This window comes from Myiozetetes cayanensis, unplaced genomic scaffold, assembly GCF_022539395.1.
Source record: "Myiozetetes cayanensis isolate MyiCay16 unplaced genomic scaffold, myiCay2020 scf2-11, whole genome shotgun sequence".
NCBI lineage: Eukaryota > Metazoa > Chordata > Aves > Passeriformes > Tyrannidae > Myiozetetes > Myiozetetes cayanensis.
In genome coordinates this window covers 65,033,668-65,053,289 of record NW_026087411.1, presented here as the reverse complement: position 1 = coordinate 65,053,289, position 19,622 = coordinate 65,033,668, and the positions used below count along the sequence as shown (strand labels likewise).

The 19,622-nt window shown below is 41.3% G+C and overlaps 2 protein-coding genes across 8 annotated transcripts in view; one reads left to right on the top strand and one right to left on the bottom strand.

Annotated features, from left to right (window-relative positions):
- MCM9 (minichromosome maintenance 9 homologous recombination repair factor) overlaps nt 1-19,622 on the bottom strand; it is a 52,403-nt gene that overhangs the window by 19,268 nt on the left and 13,513 nt on the right. The window contains exon 7 of one of the 7 annotated variants that reach the window (XM_050316068.1): nt 8,535-9,303. The exons of 5 other annotated variants lie outside the window; for them this stretch is intronic. In XM_050316068.1, coding sequence (XP_050172025.1) covers nt 9,248-9,303 — 56 coding nt within the window. In that variant the 3' untranslated portion in view covers nt 8,535-9,247. Of the gene's footprint in view, nt 1-8,534; nt 9,304-16,900; nt 18,470-19,622 lie in introns of those variants that run through there. One more of the 7 variants, XM_050316069.1, reaches the window with a different exon arrangement.
- On the top strand, nt 1,348-13,805 carry ASF1A (anti-silencing function 1A histone chaperone). Its single transcript, XM_050316081.1, has 4 exons — nt 1,348-1,743; nt 5,260-5,375; nt 9,869-10,045; nt 11,799-13,805. The coding sequence occupies exons 1-4, from the start codon at nt 1,635-1,637 to the stop codon at nt 12,009-12,011; spliced, it is 615 nt and encodes a 204-aa protein (XP_050172038.1). The 5' UTR covers nt 1,348-1,634; the 3' UTR covers nt 12,012-13,805.

Here is a 19,622-nt window from a genome sequence, read left to right as displayed (position 1 = left end):
GCCCTGCGCACCCTTGAGTCAGGACCTGGGACCCCATCAACACCAAGCCCCAACATAACCAACACAGAAATAGGAAAAAAACCCCAAACAAACCATAAACATAACAAAAACAAAGAGCCGAAACCACCCCAACCCACAAGGGTACACGGCACATGGGGGAGCCCCGCAGGCAAAAAGGTTTAGTCTCTAAGCGGATCACTACTTTCATTCTTATTAAGGGATGTTGAAAGCTTCATGCACCTTCCTGTTTGATTAGATTAGTTGTGTGAATTTTGACAGTAAAATTGCTTTTTCTGGGAGATGTTGAGAACTATTTCATCATGAGTGTGGGACTGAGAGTAGCTTTTCACTCTTCTCAAGCAGCTACCATTGCAGTTGCTGTTTATACAGTACTTCACATTGCACACTTTCAGCATATAAAAACACACTTAGGATTCTTTTAAACACTTGTGAATCTTTTTTTTTTATAAGTAAGGTTAAATAAAACCTTAAAATGAGCTCTTGTTAAAGCAGCTTTTTGTCTTGTTCAGATACAGTGCTTAACTTCTTGCCTGAAGTAAATTGATAAAAGATTATATTTTGTTCATGTTCTACCTGTGTTTTTAATTTAGTTATGATATTTTGCTCTACTCTTCTTCCAGCCTCCATTTTCAGCTTAGGGTACTTTTCAAGGTGGGTACGGTCTTACATTGTTCACAACTTGCAGAGGATGAACATTTTGAAAAAAATTAATTTCTTCTTCAGTTCATATAAACCTTTACGGTTCACAACTTTAAATATAAGATAACACACTGGCAAAAGGAAACATCTTCTGTATATGAACTCGAACCTTATAATTCCTTTAATAACAACAAATGCGGTAGGCATGGTAAATACAATTCCATCAGCAACATGCCAGCAATTGAAATAAATTCACATCTTAGGATTGAAAGGTTCGTCTCGGTTGTGACGACCTGACTAGCTGTGGAGACCTGACTAGTTACGTGGTAAGACCTTTCCCCTTGCCTGGACCTCAATTTTCTTAATGCAAACGGAAAAAAAATTGCTGTTGATAGGCCCTACGTCCTTTTCCTGGAAATTAGAAAAAGAAAAGAAAAAAAAAAGGCTAAAGATCTGTCGCCGCTCTCCCGCCCCCTCCCGCCCAGACAGCGCCGGGATCAGCTCCCGCCCCGCCCCGGCTCGGCCCGGCCCCGCCCCGCCCGCGCGCCGCTGTGGCGGTTGCCGGCGGGCCGTTGCCGGCGCGCGCCGCGCGGGGGCGCTGCGGCGGGGGCGGTGCGGGGCGGGCGCGCGCGGGAGCCGCTCTGGCCCGCGCTCGGTGCCCGCCGTGCCCGCGGAGGGAGGGCCCTCGCCCGGAGAGCGGCCAATCCGGGCGGGCGCTGGCGGCGAGCAGGGGCAGAATGGGCTGTAGTTGAGTGAAATAGGGAAAGCGGCGAACAGTGTGGAGCGTTCCCGGTGTAAATAAAAGGGGGAGGAAAGAAAAAAAAAAAAAAAAAAAAAAGTTTGTGGAAGTCGCCGCCCTGCAGCCTCGCTCGGGCAGCGGCGCGGGGGCTTGTGCGGTGCGGGAGCCCGGCACGGAGGACTTTAGTGCGCGGCGTTAACACGCTCTGCCTATTGTTTGTGTTTTTTTCCAAAATATGGCAAAGGTTCAGGTGAACAATGTAGTGGTGTTGGATAATCCTTCTCCTTTCTACAATCCTTTCCAGTTCGAAATCACATTCGAGTGCATAGAGGACCTGTCTGAAGGTGAGTAAATTTTTTCTCCCCGATACGGATTTTGCAACCCGGGGCTCTGAGCTCGGGGCTTTTAAGGCTTAAACTTTGCACAGGCCTGCGCCTACAATTTGCCAGTCTCTCCTCCTTGGCCGCATCGCCGAGGGGATGTGCCGGCCGGGCGAGGGGATGTGCCGCTCCCGCCGAGCCCGGCGACGGGGAAAGTTGGCGGTGTCCGCCCGCCCTGGGCGCCGAGCCGGGCCCGCCGCCTCTCCCCGCCATCGGCGAGGCGGCGAGCTGCCGCAAGTTGCGAGGAACTTGTTAGAGTGGAGGTAGCCATGTTGCCAGCTTTGTGTGTGCGTGGGGGGAGCGAGCGGGAGAGAGGAGGGTTGAGCCGGGCTCGGCGGCCGCGCATCCCCGCGGGCACACGGGATGCTGCGCGTGCAGCCCCGGCCGTACTCGGAGCGCGGAAAACGCTCCGTGGGGATGCGTCTCGCTGGCCTCGTGTTCCCATTTTAATACTAAAAAAAAAAAAAAAAAAAAAAGAAAAATTAAATAAATCGCGTTGGGAGGCTGGGGCGGGCGGGCTGTCCCCGGGTGCCGGCGGCGTGCAGCCGCGGTGGATGCGCGCGGTCGGGGGCACGGCTGGGAGCGGAGCGCTGGCTGCGGGAGCCCCCCCGGGGTGGGGGAGGAGGGGGCCGCCCGCCTGCCACTATTTTTGGAAGTCACTCGAAAGTTACTGGCAGCCGCCAGCCCGGGGCGGGCGGCCCCGGCTCCGCCGCCCCGAGGGGACCCCCGTCCCGAGCCGGGGGCGCCGCCGCGCTCCCGCCGCGCTCCCGCCTTCTCGCCCCGGCCGGGCGGGCCGCGGGCCGCCCTCGCCCCGGCCGCGCTCCGCAGCGCCGCCCCCCGGCCGGCCGCGGGACGCGCCCCGAGAGGCCGCGCGTCGCCCCGCGGGCGGGAGTTTCGAACGGCTCGGGGCGAGGGAGGGAGTGCGGGGCGAGCCACGGCGGCCGCTGCTGCCCCGGGAGGAGGAGGAGGCCGCTCGGCTGGGGCTGCCTGTGAGCAGGAGAGGACAGCTGCTCTGCCTGGCACTCAGCGGAGCCCAGCGCCGCCTGCTCGCCAGGGAGCCCCGCGGGCGGAGGAGCGAGGGCAGGGCCGAGGAGAAGGGGAGCTGGGTGCTAAGCCTGGGCGCTCTCGCTGGCAGGCTCGCTGTCGCTGCGGTTCAGCTCGCTCACCCCGCCTGCCTCTGCAGCAGCGCGTACTCCTGCGTGCCGGCATGGGGCTGTGACAGCGCTGGCGGGGAGGGAGGGAGGGACGGCCGCGGTGGCGGGAACTTTGGAGGAAGTCTCTCCTGAGCCAAGGATTTCCTCTAGGCCTCCGCCGCCGGTCCCGTGCCCTTCTGTAACTAACCAGCCCATTAGCTGGAGCTGCGCTCCATGCCCATCTCCAGGTCGCTGGCTGGATCTTTCCAGTCAGCCTGGCCTCGTCTGAGGTACAGCCCTGGACCCCTCGGTGGCAACTGCTATGGCAGGTGGCAGTGTCCGACACAGGGGCTCGGCGCAAGGTGTTAATGCTTTCCCTTCCAGTTGTGCACAGCTGAACGGGACATGCTCCTCACACTCTGGATTTATGTTAAAGTTAATCCCGGACAGTCGAGATGAGAAGAATTATAGATGGTCCAATGCAGAATTCTCAGCTCCCTTCCCCCATCTAAATGCAAGTTAGACTGCAGGATAAATGTGAGATGAACAATGCTATCTTGCACATTTAAAAATAAGATTAAACACAGCCTTTGTATGCTTGATGAAAAACCATTGCCTTAGCTTTCCTGTGTTGCTAGTATATCTGTTTACTGTGCTGTTTTCTCTTCAGCCAGTACTGTGCAACACTGATCTTAAAATTAAATTCACAAACTCTGGACCTTTCTTTCTTAAAGTTGTTGTTCTTTATGAAGATACTTAAACAACATTAGGTTCGCTATTAAATTTATAATTTAAAACTTTTTAAAAGTTCAGTTTTAGTACTAAATACTACTGGTTTAGAATGAGCTTTATGCTGTTCTCCTAGAATAATGGTGCAGGGTGGTGTGATAATCTTAAGCAGTTTAGCCTAAAGTCCTCAATTCTTGTAAGTAGTAACTTGTCCTCAGATGCAGACAAGAAAGCTCCTTAATTGCCCTGGATGAGTACCCTGCAGTACTGTCAACAGCTAATACAACATGCTTAAAAGGTAAATAAAACCTGATACAGTACCTGGCTAATTGTGCTGTGCTGTACAGAGTAGTAAAATCACTTCCCAAGCCCTGTTTGTTAGTTAAACCCATAAAACCTGCATTGATGATAAATATGATAAGCAAGAAAAATTCACTAATGAGGAGAAAGAGTTGCAATCCTAAAGCAGCAAAGTTTTGTTAAAGTGCCAAGGTTTTTCTATGCTTAAGTGCCATTCCTGCATCAAGAAACTGTGAGGCGGACCTTTAGATTTTGCAGTGTAGTAATCAAGTAAATGTAATAGGGTACAGGTTTGTGCTTTTGCATAGGCCATCAGGGCATTATTCACAAGGGGGGAAAAAAGAAGTATACCATGTAAATTTTCAAGGTACAGTCTGAAGCAACAGTGTCATTAAGAAAAAAGTGTTAGTCATGGTTTTCTGTAACGTTGATCTCTTTTTCCTCCTGTTTAAAAACCCAAAAATCTGTCTCATCTTAAAATGTGTAAATACACATGTGTTTTTGAATCAAAAAGGGAGGGTGAAAAGCTGGCCTAGGAAGAGCTAATATGGGCTAATTTGCAATTTCAACTTTCAAACACCTGTGGGGGAAAGAGTGAATTAGGAAAAACAGAATTGTAAGAAATGTTTGGGTTTTGGGTGCATTATTTTAAGAAGCAAAATTGTATTTTTTGTTCTGCCTATAATTCCACTTCAGGATGTAGATAAAATGCAAGCACCGATATCTTCAAGAATATGATCTAGTCATGTTACCACAATTTTATATACTTTGTGGGTTATACAAGTGACACGTGAGGGAACAGGGACATAGAGTTAGAATGCCTGGTGCTTATAGAGTGGGTTTTCTTACTCAATTAACTACCTTCCATAATCTGTGTAATTTAAGGTGAGAGGTGTATATGTGGAAGGCGGGAATTTGTTTTTGAGAAGTGAGTCAGTATTCAAGGCATGCAGTGCATTATAGGTGAATACAGGCACCATCCCTCTGCTGCAGCCGTTCTGACAGACTTTGAGAAGGTGCTGAACAAGCTTCCCACTAGTAAATGGGCCCTGTTCTCTGCATAACATTTGAAAATTAACCTCACTGTGAAAATCGAGGGATTCCTGTGGTACCAACTAACTAGAGGGACAGTGTGGGATAAGGTTTGTGAGGATAGGGTCAGGCATCAGTATATCTCCCCAATGAAAACAGGTCCTTCTTACTTTAGGCCTGTTTACAAAGAAGCAATTTTAGGCCTCAAAACTGTAGATAGGCAGTTGAAGACCCTTAACTAAAATGATAAATAATGCTTTTTTATTATTATTTTGTTTTGCTGTAGATTTGGAATGGAAAATAATTTATGTGGGTTCAGCTGAAAGTGAAGAGTATGATCAGGTGCTAGACTCTGTTTTAGTCGGACCTGTTCCTGCAGGCAGACACATGTTTGTATTTCAGGTAAGTTTGATTTAATGATTTCTACAAGGGGTGCGCTAATTTGTTTAGAGAGGACTATTTCAATCTAAGAGGCAGTTGAAAAATAATGGTAAGCCAGGAAAAATATTTGTCAGCTCCTCAGGTATGATACACCTGCCTGTAAAGTCTGTTCATGAGCTGGTATTTCTTGCCCCTGACATTTCTTGGCATTTTTCATTAGTGGTATCAATATTTAGAGATAGTGACATAAGCACAGTTCCCAACAGCTACTAATTATTTTAGCTAACCTGGTTTGTAAATACATTCTAGATCACTGAGTAATCAAGAGTGCCATTTACCTGGTTTACACCAGCACCATCAGGCTCAATGCAATTGGTGGCAGTTTCAGACAGTAAGTAACACCAGGTTAATGTAGCCAGCAACTTCAGAAGATCAGTGTAAAGTGAGCCAGAAAAATGAAGAACTTCACTTCTATTTGGCAGGACATATGTTCAACCATGATGTTTGGTTAAGCATGCTAAATCATAACAAAATATGGTGATTTCTAAAATAAAGACAGAAATCCAGTGGTAGGTAGTATGCATTTAGGAAAAATATGTGTAGATCAAGACTGTCCAACAAAGTCTAGAGAATATGACAGTCCTATAAAATACTGCTGTTAAAACCAAAAGTGCACGAAGGGAAAGAAAACAGGGAAACAGCAGCACTGAGATGGCTTACTAGCCTGCTCTGGTTTCCATTTTAAGTCAGGAAAGGAAAAATCCTGAAGTGAACTTGCCTGGATTCTTACAGAAGGTTTTTTTGTTTGTTTGGGCTAGTTTCTTTTGTGGTGGTAATTGTTTGGTTTTCCTTTTTTTTTTTTTTTTGGTGGTATGGTTTTTTAGTTTTTTAATCAAACGTATAATTTTGATTACAACTAACACTCTTTTCCCTATGAAATACTAGAATTTTTCTTATAAACTGAGAGCAGAATCCATCAGATGAAAAATCAGATAGCAACTGAGTATGCCTATTGTATAAGGACCCTGCTACTTTCCCAAATAGTATGAATTCACTTAACTATTTAATGACAGATGCGTGCTGGAGGATGAGCAATAAAAATCCCAAAAGTGCTAATGAATACATTTCTCACTATTACTTAACTGTTTTAAAATGCTAACAACCTTTGTGAGGCATCTGTGAGTTCCAGGGAAGTTTTGTTTGGTTTTTGTGGTTTGGGGTTTTTTTGGTGTTTGTTTGGTTTTGTTCCTGTAAAGGACAGGCTAAAGGAATAGGATTAGGCTGGAGGTTGCATTTATCAACCGCATATGTGCAAATCAGTCTTGAAACATTCTGCTTTGGTTTTGGAGCGAGGCCTAATTTCTTCCGCACTACAAATAAGCAGATGTGTAACAAGTGCATCATTTATTAACAGTTCTTCCATTATCAAGTTATTATAGCTTATGGCATTAATTGGTCAGAAATAGGTGATCCTCTATTACCCTCACAGGGGCTACCTTGTGGCAGTTTATGCAGAGGAGTCAGCTGGTATTTACGTTTCTAATTTAAAAGATTTTCTCAGTTACAAAGATTCATTGTTGATGGTGATGGGAAGGAGCAGGAAGCAGGTGCCTAAAAAGGCACAGTTTGGCTGTATGATTAGGAAGGTCTCAAAAACTAAATTTACTTGCAGTTTATGTAGAATGAAGTCAGTAATTGTATCCTGGTTATAAATGACATTACAGCTAAATTAGGAGGAGCTATGTAGACACCTTGCTTAGATTGTAGCAGGTTATGTAAGAGATTCCTTCTGTGATGTATTAAAGTATCCCTTTTATTTCTTACGGAAGTACTGTTGGTCTGAGTATATTATGCTTCAAAAGCTGTGGATTGCAGGTGAGGGTAGGACCGAGCTAGAGTGTACACAGGAGACCACCAAAACTCAAAGTGCTGCAAGAAGCCTTTGCTGATGACTGAAGCCATTTTATTCACCAAACTGAAGCAGCCTGGAATATGGAGAGAACAAGCAAGGGAAGGCGAGAATGGGGCAAGGCACAGAACTGCAGGAGGCATGTAATATAAAGAAAAGAGATTGTGTTCACCAGGGACAGCATAAGGAAAGGACCTTTGTGGAGGTGTATAAAATTTTCAGATAATGTGCTGTAGATTTTTTGAGATAGGAAAATGGCTGAAATAGCAGCTAAAATGGAGTACCACACAGACAGAATGCCAAAGATGATAAAACCACCTTAACTGAAAGGAAGCTGTGTATCAGGTTGGGAATTCAGCCTTACATATAGAAAGATGGAAAATTATTGTGCTTTTCAGATCGACATAAGCAGCCCCCCCCCCAAATTTTTTTTTTTAACTATTTAAAAATGTTTCAATAGTAAAGGCCCACAGCCTGGCCTATTTATTTCTAAATGCCAAGATATATGTAGTGAAACCTGGTTCCTTTTCTCTATGCATGTGGGGATTTGTAATAAAATAACAGAAACTTCTTTTTTTGAGAATACAAGCACATAAATAATTGACTGTCTTTAAGTGGGGATATGACCTTTGCTACCTACTCCACAGTAATAACTATGCGAATAAATGTCTCGTGGAAAAGCAAGATAAGTCAGGAGAACATATACACTGACTTCATAAAACTCCTAAGTAATTTATAGCATAAGAATGGAATATTAAGACTGATTTTTATGCAAAAAATAATCTGCCTCTCTTTGCCCAAATATCAAATATATATATAAAAATACATATACCAAAATATCTGCAGCTGCACGTTTATCACTTGATCATACCAAGCTCTTTTTTTCTTCCACCTGTGTATGATCATTTGGTTTGTGAGCAATTAAGAGGTCTGGCACCAAAGGTGAGAAGTTCAAAATTTGAGAGAACTATTTTAAACAGTCTTCAGTGTCTTTTCCACGCAGAAAAACAATGCTGGAGAGTTAAGTAGGATTAGAACAGAGTATGTCCTTGGGTTCAGAAGTGTGTCATGGGGTATTACAAGACAGGAAATGACAATAGGAACCTGGAAAACTAAAATCCTACATTAGGGTGTGAGTTTCACAGGGAGATAAACTGAACAGTGCCCTTTTGCTGTCCATTACTGTGGAATTTAAAGTAATCAAATGGTTCTGGGCCCTGTTAAGACAAGATTACTGTATTAAAATAGTGATTTTAATCTGTATTGGCAGTTCTTTTGATTTCCTCAAGCTTCTGCACTTGTCCTGTTCCTTCCATACATCTTTTTCCATATCCATATGCAGTTGTAAAGCCATTTGGTCATTTTCTATTTACTTCAAGGCTGGAGGAAGTTATGTTCTACATGATTCCCTGGTTTCTTCTCCTCTCTCTGGTGTATTTGTTTGTACCTGAGAGATCTGACTCATCTAATCCTTCTGCAAAGTATCTACAGCTTCTTTCAAAGAGCAACACTGCTTTGAAGGCTTAGAATTGAAGTCGCAAAGAGTAGAAGCCAATCCTGCATGAGCTGTAGCTCCCAAATTTCACTGTGCTGGAGCATATAAATACTGCAGAAAAGTAGGGGTGAGAGGGACATCAGGAATTAATTCTATTCGTCCTTTGTCCTTAGGCAAGGTTTGTTAACATGCAAACCATTTGAACACAAGTTATTAATACCAACTTGTTCTTTTAACGTGGGTGTTTGTTATTGACTTCAGATCTTCTCATAAAATTGTAAATATGAAGCTGCTTCACTATGCCTTGATTGCTGTTACTTTAAACCCCACAGCAGAATGAGGCAGCACATTTTATCAATAATGTGGAGTTAGGAAGCATTTTAAGGAACTGATGTGAGCCACATTTTACGAGGCAAATTTTATTGATAAAAAACTGCAGAGATGTGGTGAGTAAGGACTTTGAGGAAGATCACTTGAGTTGCCTGTTAATTAGGTTTGCGTATTGGCTGAAAATGTCAGGTGTCTTGGAGAGATGAGGCATTTAACTGCATAAATTAAATAAAAACATAGCTATTAGGAAAGAGGCAAGAGAAAGTCATTTATTCCTTTCCTTGACGTCTCTGGGACAGCTCAAACCTCACCATAGCCCATTTCTGTAGTTTTAAAGATTTAGTCTTGTTAAAAACACACATATAGGCCAAATCAGTCTTGAGAGTTTAGAAGAAAACCATCTTGCTCTAATGAATTACCAAGATAGGCTGAAGAACAATAGCACTGTAGAACTGGGGTGATGTTAGTAGACCTGCTCAAACAATGGTTCAGCTGATTTTTTTTTTTTTAATTTAAAAGCAGTTTGGGATCTAACTTGCCTAATTGCCCATAAGAAATGTCAGACAACAATATTACTATATTCTAAGTAATTCTCTCTTTACAGGATAGTGATCTAAATCTAGGTTTGATGTTGTGAAAGCAGGTATATTTTCTGGTTAACTTGAACAATTTAAAATATAGTCACTATTCAGCTGCTAAAACATACTATTTAAGATTCCCCTGCTAGAAAGTCATGTAGTATCAATTTTATTTTAATTTATCTTTCCCTTTCACGTTTAGGCTGATGCACCTAACCCAGGGCTTATTCCAGATGCAGATGCAGTAGGCGTAACAGTTGTGCTAATTACATGCACTTACCGAGGTCAAGAATTTATTAGAGTCGGCTACTATGTAAACAATGAATATACTGAAACAGAACTGAGAGAGAATCCACCAGTAAAGCCAGACTTTTCTAAGGTAAGGCATGTTTTGTTCTAGTCATATATCACAGGTATGCTTAGAGGTTTTTAAGAAACAAAAGCAAACATCAAGTGATTTCATAAAGTGCATGGAATGAGGCATTAAATAATGGAAAATACTTGAGGGAACAAACTACAAGTACTATGTAGTTGTCATAAATTTGGGTAATACTGAGAAACCATCAACAGTTTCCACCATCTTGAAAACTTGGCTGCACTTTCACACCAACTGTGTGAAATAAACTATTGGATTTATTTCCACTTGCACCACCATTGACAAAGTGGCTCTGTTCTTCAAAAAAATAGAATAATGCTTTTCTAGGCCCATCAACCAGGAACTAAGTAGCAGATATTAATTTACCAGAGTTGTTACCCAGCTGTTCTAGTGTCAGAGCTGCAGTTTCTGCAAAACTGAAACAAACAAACTGAAGAACAAGTTAGGTGTAAAATGAGAGAAGATGGGTAACCTGGTTGGATGATTATTCAATGAAGGGGCAACTTGACAAAGGAAGTGTGCAGATTAAGTTTTAAAAAAGATATCCTTCATGGTAACAATTAACCCAGGACTAGAATGAAAAGATGAAATAAAATAGTATGTTTTTCTATGCTTAACTTAATTTTCAGGGATCAGATACTCAATATGTTCTCAAAATTACATTTGATGTAATTCTTAATGAAGACAAGTAGTTCTAGGCATTTTTAAATTCAAGTGCTTAAAGGATTTGTCTTCATTCTCGGCTTATATAAAAAGCTAGATTTGCTCCTAGGAAAAAGAGCAGCAAAAGCTATCATATGTTTGTATAAGAAGTTGCCTTTGGGACAGAATGGAAACACACAAGTAGAAGGTTATCAAATTGATTAATTGGTGGTAATAAACCCTACTAGGTTCTAAAAAAGAAGTGGTCTTGTTAGTTTGCATAAGGGATTGGGAAATACTTAATGAGAGCATACATTCTAGGAGAATAAGATCAACAAAGCAAACTTTTCCTGTGATTGGTCTTAACTTTCATAACGAGTGTCCAGTGATGATAACTTGCTATCCTCTAGGTAACTACGATTTTTTATCCCTCTCAAGATAAAGAGAAAATGAGTATTTTTTTGCTGCATACATAAACAAATGCAACGTGTTTTCAAAAGAAAATGAAGTCCAGCATGAGAATAAAAAATATATAACTAATCATGCCACAATGTTAGCATCTTCCAAATCTAAGTAAAGTTTTTACTTTTACTTTAAAACTTTAGTAGATAAATCTACTTAGTGAAATCAGCCTAATGTTTGGTAACTTAAGGATAGGCTGTACTCTTAAATGAAGATGGGGAGTTGATGGAATCGATAGTTATTGCAAATACCGTAAAACTGATGCAAAGTTTTATGAGTACAATAGTTTGCAGAATCTTTGGGGGTAAAAGTTATTTCTTTTACTAAAAGCTGGATAAAATAATAAACACTTGCACTTTACTTGTGAAGGTCTTGCACAGCCTTGAACACATGGAGCAGTTAAAATATCCTCTTGAGAAAGCAATTCTTTGGCTGAGTAGGATATTAGAGTAAATGAATAAGTAGAGTGTACTGTAAATGCATTTCTGATCCGCAGGTAGTAGCTATATATTCACATTTATATAAATTCCCTTTTTAAACAAATTGTTTTATACAAGCAAGACTATGGGGAGTAAGAGGAAAAAATCTATATGCGTATGAACTCCAGTTTGAGATGCACATATTACAGTCTGTATATTTTTTTCTTTCCCAGCTTCAAAGGAATATTTTGGCATCTAATCCCAGAGTCACAAGATTCCACATTAATTGGGAGGACAACACTGAAAAACTGGAAGATGCAGAGAGCAGTAACCCAAATCTACAGTCTCTGCTTTCCACAGATGCATTACCTTCAGCATCAAAGGGATGGTCAACATCAGAAAATTCACTAAATGTTATGTTAGAATCTCATATGGACTGCATGTGACTAACCACCATCATTTTGGTACTGTATATGTGTTAAACTGTAAAAACAACCAGAACTATTTCCCTCAAATTCCATAAGTACATAGTTTGACAAGCAATGTGAAGAACTTGTTTTAAAACATCCTGTAGAAAGTTTATAAAAAAAAAACAAAACAAAAAACCCAACAAACAAACAGTATTTGAGCAAATTGTGGAATATAAATACAACTATTTTTAAGTAATTGCCTTTTTTTCTAATGTGTTATTCTATGTGGTCTGAACCAAACCTGATTAAAGTATATGTATTCTCCCCCCTCCCCCTTTACTTTGTAAGGACTATTAAAAGCTAAAGAGAGTTTAAAGGTTAAAACATTCAGGCAAAATGAAGGAGTAATGCCATGTCCTCATCTCTGATACCCAGATTGCCAAATATAAAGTGCCCTTTAATAGCAGCTTAAGAACAAAACTGTCATTAGATGAAGTGCAAAGAAAAAAGTATCTCTGATTTAAAAAAAAAAAAGTCCAAAAATGTCCTTTTGCTCTAAAAGCAGACAGCACAGTATAATTTTAGGTGCAAGCTTCTTTTCCTTTCAAGGCACATACTTGTTACTTAAAGCATGCAATTTGAGATTTACCATCTGCTATTTTGGATTTTAGGACTCTTTTTTTTTTTAAATCTCCTCCTGCTGCTGTTTAATCAAACTGTGGTTTGTTCAGGACAGTATTTCATGGGGATTTGAGTGGGTATCTCAGGAAAGAACCCTTTTGCAGCCACCCTAATAGCAATTGGTTGGAAGGATGCAAGCAATTACTAGAAAGTTCTAAGTGTCAAAAGGAATAGTGTGAGTATCCCAAAAATGCTCTTCTGTAAGATTATTATGTACCACTGCTGGTTGGTATGTTTATTTTCAGGTATGCTTTGTTCTTGTAGTCTTTTCCACTAGTAATAAGGAGTTTAGATGTTGTCTTTCATTTTTCTGAAATGCCTGGAATTGAAAACTTCTGTTTTCTCTCTATTGTTTAAGGCAATCCTATGCACTGGTATAAATCAAGATTCATATCCTCTTGTGGCAGGCAGAATCCATTACTTGCCCTGAAGCTCTTGCACTGAGACGTCCCTATTACCTGAGGCATCCTTGAAGATAGAAAGAACTAAGCAGTAAACTGTAAAGACTTAAGACATCATTATGACACTAACAGTTTAGTTATTCTTCCAATCCTCATTAGCTTTATACATTTACTCTGACAGTGTGTGCATTTACATTTTAATCTGTCATGCCAGATTACAGGAATGTAATTCTGCTAGTTACAAGTAACTGCACAAACTGTGAACCCTTGTAGGTTCCAGACCCTTCAAAAAAAGGTAGATTTCATGATGACTGACAGTGGACCTCTGAATAAAAATAGAATGCTTTCTCTTTTCTTTCTGCATTCTCTAATGGGGATGAAGATGTCCCAGGCAGTTAGTGCATCTGTCTTTCCACATTGTTAGTGAAACTGTCTTCATTTTGAACATGTATATTTTTTAAATTGGAAAGAAGTTATCTGAGTGTACATGCAGTACATAGGGTAGCTGAATGAATTACTGAAATCCATTAATATTTGGAACCATAATTCTAATGTGTGCTCTTAAAAATCTCTCTGTAATTGTTTAAATTGATGACTAGCAATTTAGAAGTATTAACACTGTAATATTGGTATGACTTAACAGAATTGGTTCCCTAAACTAGCTTCACTTGAGGGCTGGAGTTCTGTAAACTGTTAAGAAAGGTCTTTGGTTTTCAATTATATTGCAACTTTTAGGTCTGTAGTGACATTTTGAGATTTTTCATGCACTTTATTGTTCTATTTATAACTCTGTTTTAAAGATATATCTTAAATGTAAGCATGTAAATAACTTAGTCATCTGCTAAAGCACTGACAGGCTTGTGAAGTCTGCCTTGAACTAAGGCTACAGTAGTAGCATTTCAAACTCTTGCACCTCTTGAATATTCAAATGAAAACATGATCAAGTACAAGCTTTAACCAGAATCCATCCATCAGTAGCATGAAGGCTTCTTAGAAGCCTATGACACAAAGTGATGAAAGCAGAACCTATTGCTGCTATTGCAAAATCAACTACAAACTATATAATCTCACCCAGCACACCCATTAATTTAGAGAAATTGGAAAGTGAAGCTCTGTTGTTCTGTTACAGAGAAAAAGAGTCAACTGTGCACATGAACTTGGGTGCAATAAACTTGTATGGCAGATGCTGCAGTAGAATTTAGCACCACCTTACCCAACACACTAACATGTCCTGTATATAGCTGACCCATCAGTTACAGGAGAAAGAATACTATGCGTGGTGAAAACTGGAGAGGAACAACCCTACCTCATGATCTTTGCAAGATAAATGGCTTTTCTATGCCTTTTGAGAGGTTGGATGCCTCTCCTGTCTTCTCCAACTTTGTCCAGATCTTAATCCATACATACTGCCTTGTGAGTATCATGTTTCCTGATACAAATCACATTCCAGACACGTGGAATTTGAGAAACCAAGTTCCAGTACTACACAGACTTCAGGCAATATCACAGCACAAACTTAGTGTTATTAAAAGACAGCGTGCATGTAGGGCATCTGTAAAGACCTGTCCCTGATCCCTGAAAGTTTTCAAACAGCAGGGTTGTGCACATGACACAGCCAGCCAGTGCTAACAGCACAGCATTAGAATTTCAAGGTTGAAGATGAATTCAGCTTCCCACAAACTTCTACTTGCAGAGACCACCAAAATGCAAGGAAGTGCTACAGATTCTATTGACAGGACTGGTGATGTATCTTGGTGTATTTTTACCTCAAACAGATAGATAGTTTCATTAGAAGACTGTCATAATGCTTATCAGAAGCTAATCACGTACAAAGAAGTAAATGGATCAGACAAGGTAATATTACAGATGAAAAACGGGTGGGGTTTTTATGTCTAGCTTGAAAAAAATTGTCCATCTTACAGTCACCGTGGTTTATTCAGATGCTACTTTCAGTCTGAATTCCTATGACACCTAAGTTTGATGGGGGCAAAAAGGCTCCAGCTCCATCATATTGGAGAAAAATTCATCTTTCCAGTGGCTTTACAAAGCTCCACTGAAAAAGCCGACCCTTACTACCAATCTTCAACAGCACAGCAACTCAGAACGTTGCTAAAATAAACACAGTAACTTAGTTTATAGCCTTGCCAGACAATCAGTTCTTGAGATGTGAGTGACAAAGTCAGAAAGAGAAATCTGGTATCTGACAGTCCATTTTCTTTGTACTGCCTCAACTGCTGGTTTTCTGGAAGTCAGTTCAGACTAGTCTAGACTAATATTGTCTGTGCCATCTGAAAATCCTGGAGGGAAGGTAAAGGAAAAACCCAAAATGTACTATGCACATACGTTCCTGGCAAATCCTCATTTACCAGAGACAAAAAAAGAGCAAAGTTAACTAAATCTTGTGGCTTCTGTCTGGACAGTTGCAGGAGATCCTTCACATACTTACTTAACTAACTCCTTAAATACTTACTTAACTAACTTACTTAAATAACTCTTTATCCATAGCACAGTGGTCTGCAAGCTTACACATTATCTCATATTTTGAGAGCCACGGAAGTTTGGTCTGGAGATGATGGGTTAATTGTTGCTGTGCTGGGTAGCTGGGGAGCTCTGCTCAGTACCAGCCAGGAAGATGCAGCAAAACTGACAACTGCATATCAGGGCTGGCAGCGTGTGTGGGACTATTCACACCAGGCCTTCCTATTTGTGTTTCTGTTTCCAGTTAAAGTTCTCTTTTTAAGGGTTGGTCTTGTAGTGTGTGATATGAAAACTGGGCTGGAGAAGATGGTGGAGGGATTTTTGCTTTATTTTTTGGTCTAGGCAATGAAGACAATCTAAGGAAGAAAAGCCAGCTGGAGGCACTAGGGATGCTTTATTAAACGCCAAACCCAGGCTTCTACATGGAACTTGGAAAGCAAAGGCCCTTCCAGGAGGAGATGGAGGGAGGATGCATTTGAACATTTCCAGCTTTAGCTAATGCTGTTTTGGAGGCATGGCTGGGTACTCACTGTCTGTAGGATGAGGGGTGTGACTGGCCTATCTACAGATAGGCAAAATCAGAGATGTGTGCGCCGCACGGAACAACAGCTACGTGTCAACAGCACTGTTAGAACTGGCTGAAACATCAGGAACTTTTAGGGAGTTGTTGGGAGTCTCGCTCCAAAACTTCCCTGGACTATGAGGTAAGGAGGCCTACCTTTCAAACTAAGGGTGTTCTCCAGTTTATCCTGTTTCACGAGAAAGGTGCAGTAAAGAGAATCCCTGAAGACATCTGATATCCATCCAGAAATCAGCTGTAATGCCTGCCATTTCAACAGCAGGATGAATAAGTCTGATGAAGTCTGGCCTGGATGTGTTAAAGACCTGAAACCTTCAGCCAACATGATGAAGTTTGCTGCATTGCTCCTGCAGTATTTCCCATCCATCCTCACTACAGGTCTTCAGGTACAGATGTATGAATAGACCAACATTTTTGAGGACAGGTATATACTTGGCTAAATAATCTCTGGCATGCAGGTGGTCAAGGTAAGCTGTCTCAGGACAAAGCCATCTTGGAGCAGCATTATTGAGAGGAAATGAAGGGATTTTAAGAATCTGCAATAGATGAGATGTTGTTACAGATGGGGCATATCTGATGGTGTTTAATCATAAGTTCAAATATCATTCCTGCAGGAAGTCTAGCATACTTCCTACAGAGTTAAGGCCTCTTCAACTTAAGGCCCCACTGCTGATGGAAGAATCAATGAAGCCATTCTCTCAGAAAAATATTTTCAAGGTACATACTGATAGAAAATACTTCAAGTTCATGTACAATTATAATTATTCAGGAAAACAATCCCATGGTAGAAGTGAAGAACAAAAAAGAGTGGCCTAAAGTCTGCATCTATATTAATAACTTTATCAGGGACAGGGAATGAATCTACAGTGGAAAACTGTTCCCTGCCACTATCTTGTCTTGTAGCAACTTGGGAATGCCCAGGGACAGTTTGGGATCTACAAAGAGGGAAAAATATCTCCAGTTTCAGTGTCTTGCATACCTCAGGATACTGACACCATGTACTCTATTTATAACCACAGCTGGATAGCTCATGTCAGCCACTTTGGATTGGTTTCTAATGGATCAGAAGAGAGACAGCTGTTAGCACCTGAAGACTGCCTAGCAGGGTGATGCTTACTATGAAAGAAAAAAAAAAAAAGGTGGTTTCCCCTGGAGTCAGTTCCCTTCAATGAAAAGAAAGAAAATTAGTAGCAAACTGCTGTTGGCATGATATGGACAGTCTCAGACATTGCAAAATGTCAGCAAAAAGGCAGCACTCACAAGGCTCTGCAGAGGCTGTAAGAGGAGAGGCAACAAGGATGCATTTCATACAGCTCAGAAAGGCATTTTATACAAAACTGGAGAGCTGGAGAAACAGCTGATAGTCTCCCAGATTTTTAGGCAGGCTGTTTTAAATGCAGTTCACAAAATTATTTAAGCAGTCCATCTGTGGAGGGACGCAACACCAAACAAAACTTTCAGAAATGTGAACAGCCAAATATGCACCAAGAAGCAGCAGAATGACTGGCCCGGATGTCCACAAGCTCCAGACCTGCCAGAGCAGGCATGTGTTGGTTCCTGTCCCTGTGGAGTTGAACACACCAATTGGTCGCTGCAGGTCTCAAACTCCAGGGGTAAATGACATATTTTCTTACTAGAGATCATCTCATCCAAATATGCATAGGCAGTGCTATGGCTCTGGGGACTGCAAAACAGGCCGTTAAATTCAGAAGTAAGGTGAGAACCTACAGAGAGAGTTTGTTAAGCCTCACTAAGTCTCTATGGAAAACTGTGTATCAATTTCTAAAAATAAAAGGTAGCTCAAGGACTCCCTGTGAGAGACTAGTTGGGGAGAATGAACCAGGCCTTTGAAAAAAGCGTAGACAGAACTAAACAGTGAGACAGATGGTTACCCCATCTTTTATTTACAAATCAGAAAGTCCTACACTGGTCAAATAAATTTCTGCCACTGAGTTTTTGCATGTGGGGTGGTCTTCTGGCTGCCAACTCTCATAAAGAGATGTGGAAGAAACAAACCCAGGCTCCTCATAGAAGTCCTAAACCTCTAGAAAACTCAACAGAAAATTTCTACTAAGTGCTTGCAAGAAAGGCAACCTAATAAAACAAGTAAACTCAGAAACATATTCACTGAGTGGAAGTAAAGTTCTATTTTTTCAAAACAGAGACTAGATTATTGGTCACTTGTAAGGGCTCTTTGCAGCAAGAAGGCAACTTGAACCTGGTGAGATAGGAAGATGAAGGTTTCCCATACCTTCGGCAAGAAAGCGGGCATTCTCCTGGGTCACAGTTTCTGAATCAGGCAAAATGTGATGAAGCACAGGCTTTGTTTTAAAAGTGAAGAGGAAGGCAGCAACCTGATTGAAAGAGCAGAGGCCCAACCGCAAATTAAGCTGCAGGAGTTAGGTCAGTGTTTTCTGAAATTCTGCAAGGCAAATCCAATTAGGACTGGATGGGTTAATGGGCTGCAGCAGGAACATGATACTGCAGAGCCCCAAAGGATCGTGGTGGATCCCAAAGCACAGGATACCTAAGGTACAGTAGGAAAGAAAGGGAATTTTGACACAAGGAGAATGTTAATGATCAAATATGCTGTCCTAGTACAAAGAAAAGCTTGTGTAGAAAACCAAGGAAAACTGATATGACAGACAGTTTGGGAAGCAGAATTCTAATTCAATGGTTGTTAAATAGCATGTGCACCAAAACTGTACCGGATGGGTAAAGGGTACAAGACATGTTAGTACACAGAATCTTACCAAAGGTTGGTTAGATAGTTTTCTCTAAAAGAGGGATCCAAATGTAAACAGCTTTTAGCACTTCTCCAGGGTTTACCAAACCTCAGGTGTGTCTTTTGGCCTATGTGGGCTGTAATTCCAGAGCCAGCAATTGAATGTAATCCAGACTGCTTTTTATATATAGTAAGGAACTAGTTGGAAGTGAAACTTACAGATTTAATATTTGTACACGGAAGGGGAAAATGTGAATTAGGACTGTCCTCTCACGAGAAAGCAGAAACTGGTAATTCAAAGTGTGCAAATACAGTAAGGAAAGTAAAGCAGTTTAATAGTTCTCCAAACTCATCATTTGAAGCTTCTGCACAAAGAACAAGTTGACAAAAATCAGTGTTAGGTACAGCTACAAACAGATTCATAAGTAAGACACACCTTGCACAGGAAAGGCAAAGAAAATAATTCAAACAATATCTGAATTCCTGGATTAGAAATTAATACTTTAGTCCAGCAGTTCTAGCTATGGAAAGGTTCCTTGAAGTAGAACTAGGGTTAATAAGATTTCTTGCTAGGCACTCAAGTTTCACTTGTGTTAAGGATACTAAAGAATTATAAAGTAGAAATTTGGTGCACCTGCTGTTTGGCTTTGGGAATGGGGGCTGGGAGACCATGAGGTTTTGCACAGTTTAAGGATATTTAAGTGAAATATAGATGATCTAAAGGCCCTAGACAATCCTTTCATGAGAAGAAACTTTCATCTCCACACATCATCAAGCACGCA

Coding starts and splice junctions, on each gene's coding strand:
- ASF1A (XM_050316081.1), top strand. CDS start 1,635: ATGGCAAAGGTTCAGGTGAACAATGTAGTGGTGTTGGATAATCCTTCT. Junction 1,744..5,259: donor CATAGAGGACCTGTCTGAAG/GTGAGTAAATTT, acceptor GTTTTGCTGTAG/ATTTGGAATGGAAAATAATT. Junction 5,376..9,868: donor GACACATGTTTGTATTTCAG/GTAAGTTTGATT, acceptor TTTCACGTTTAG/GCTGATGCACCTAACCCAGG.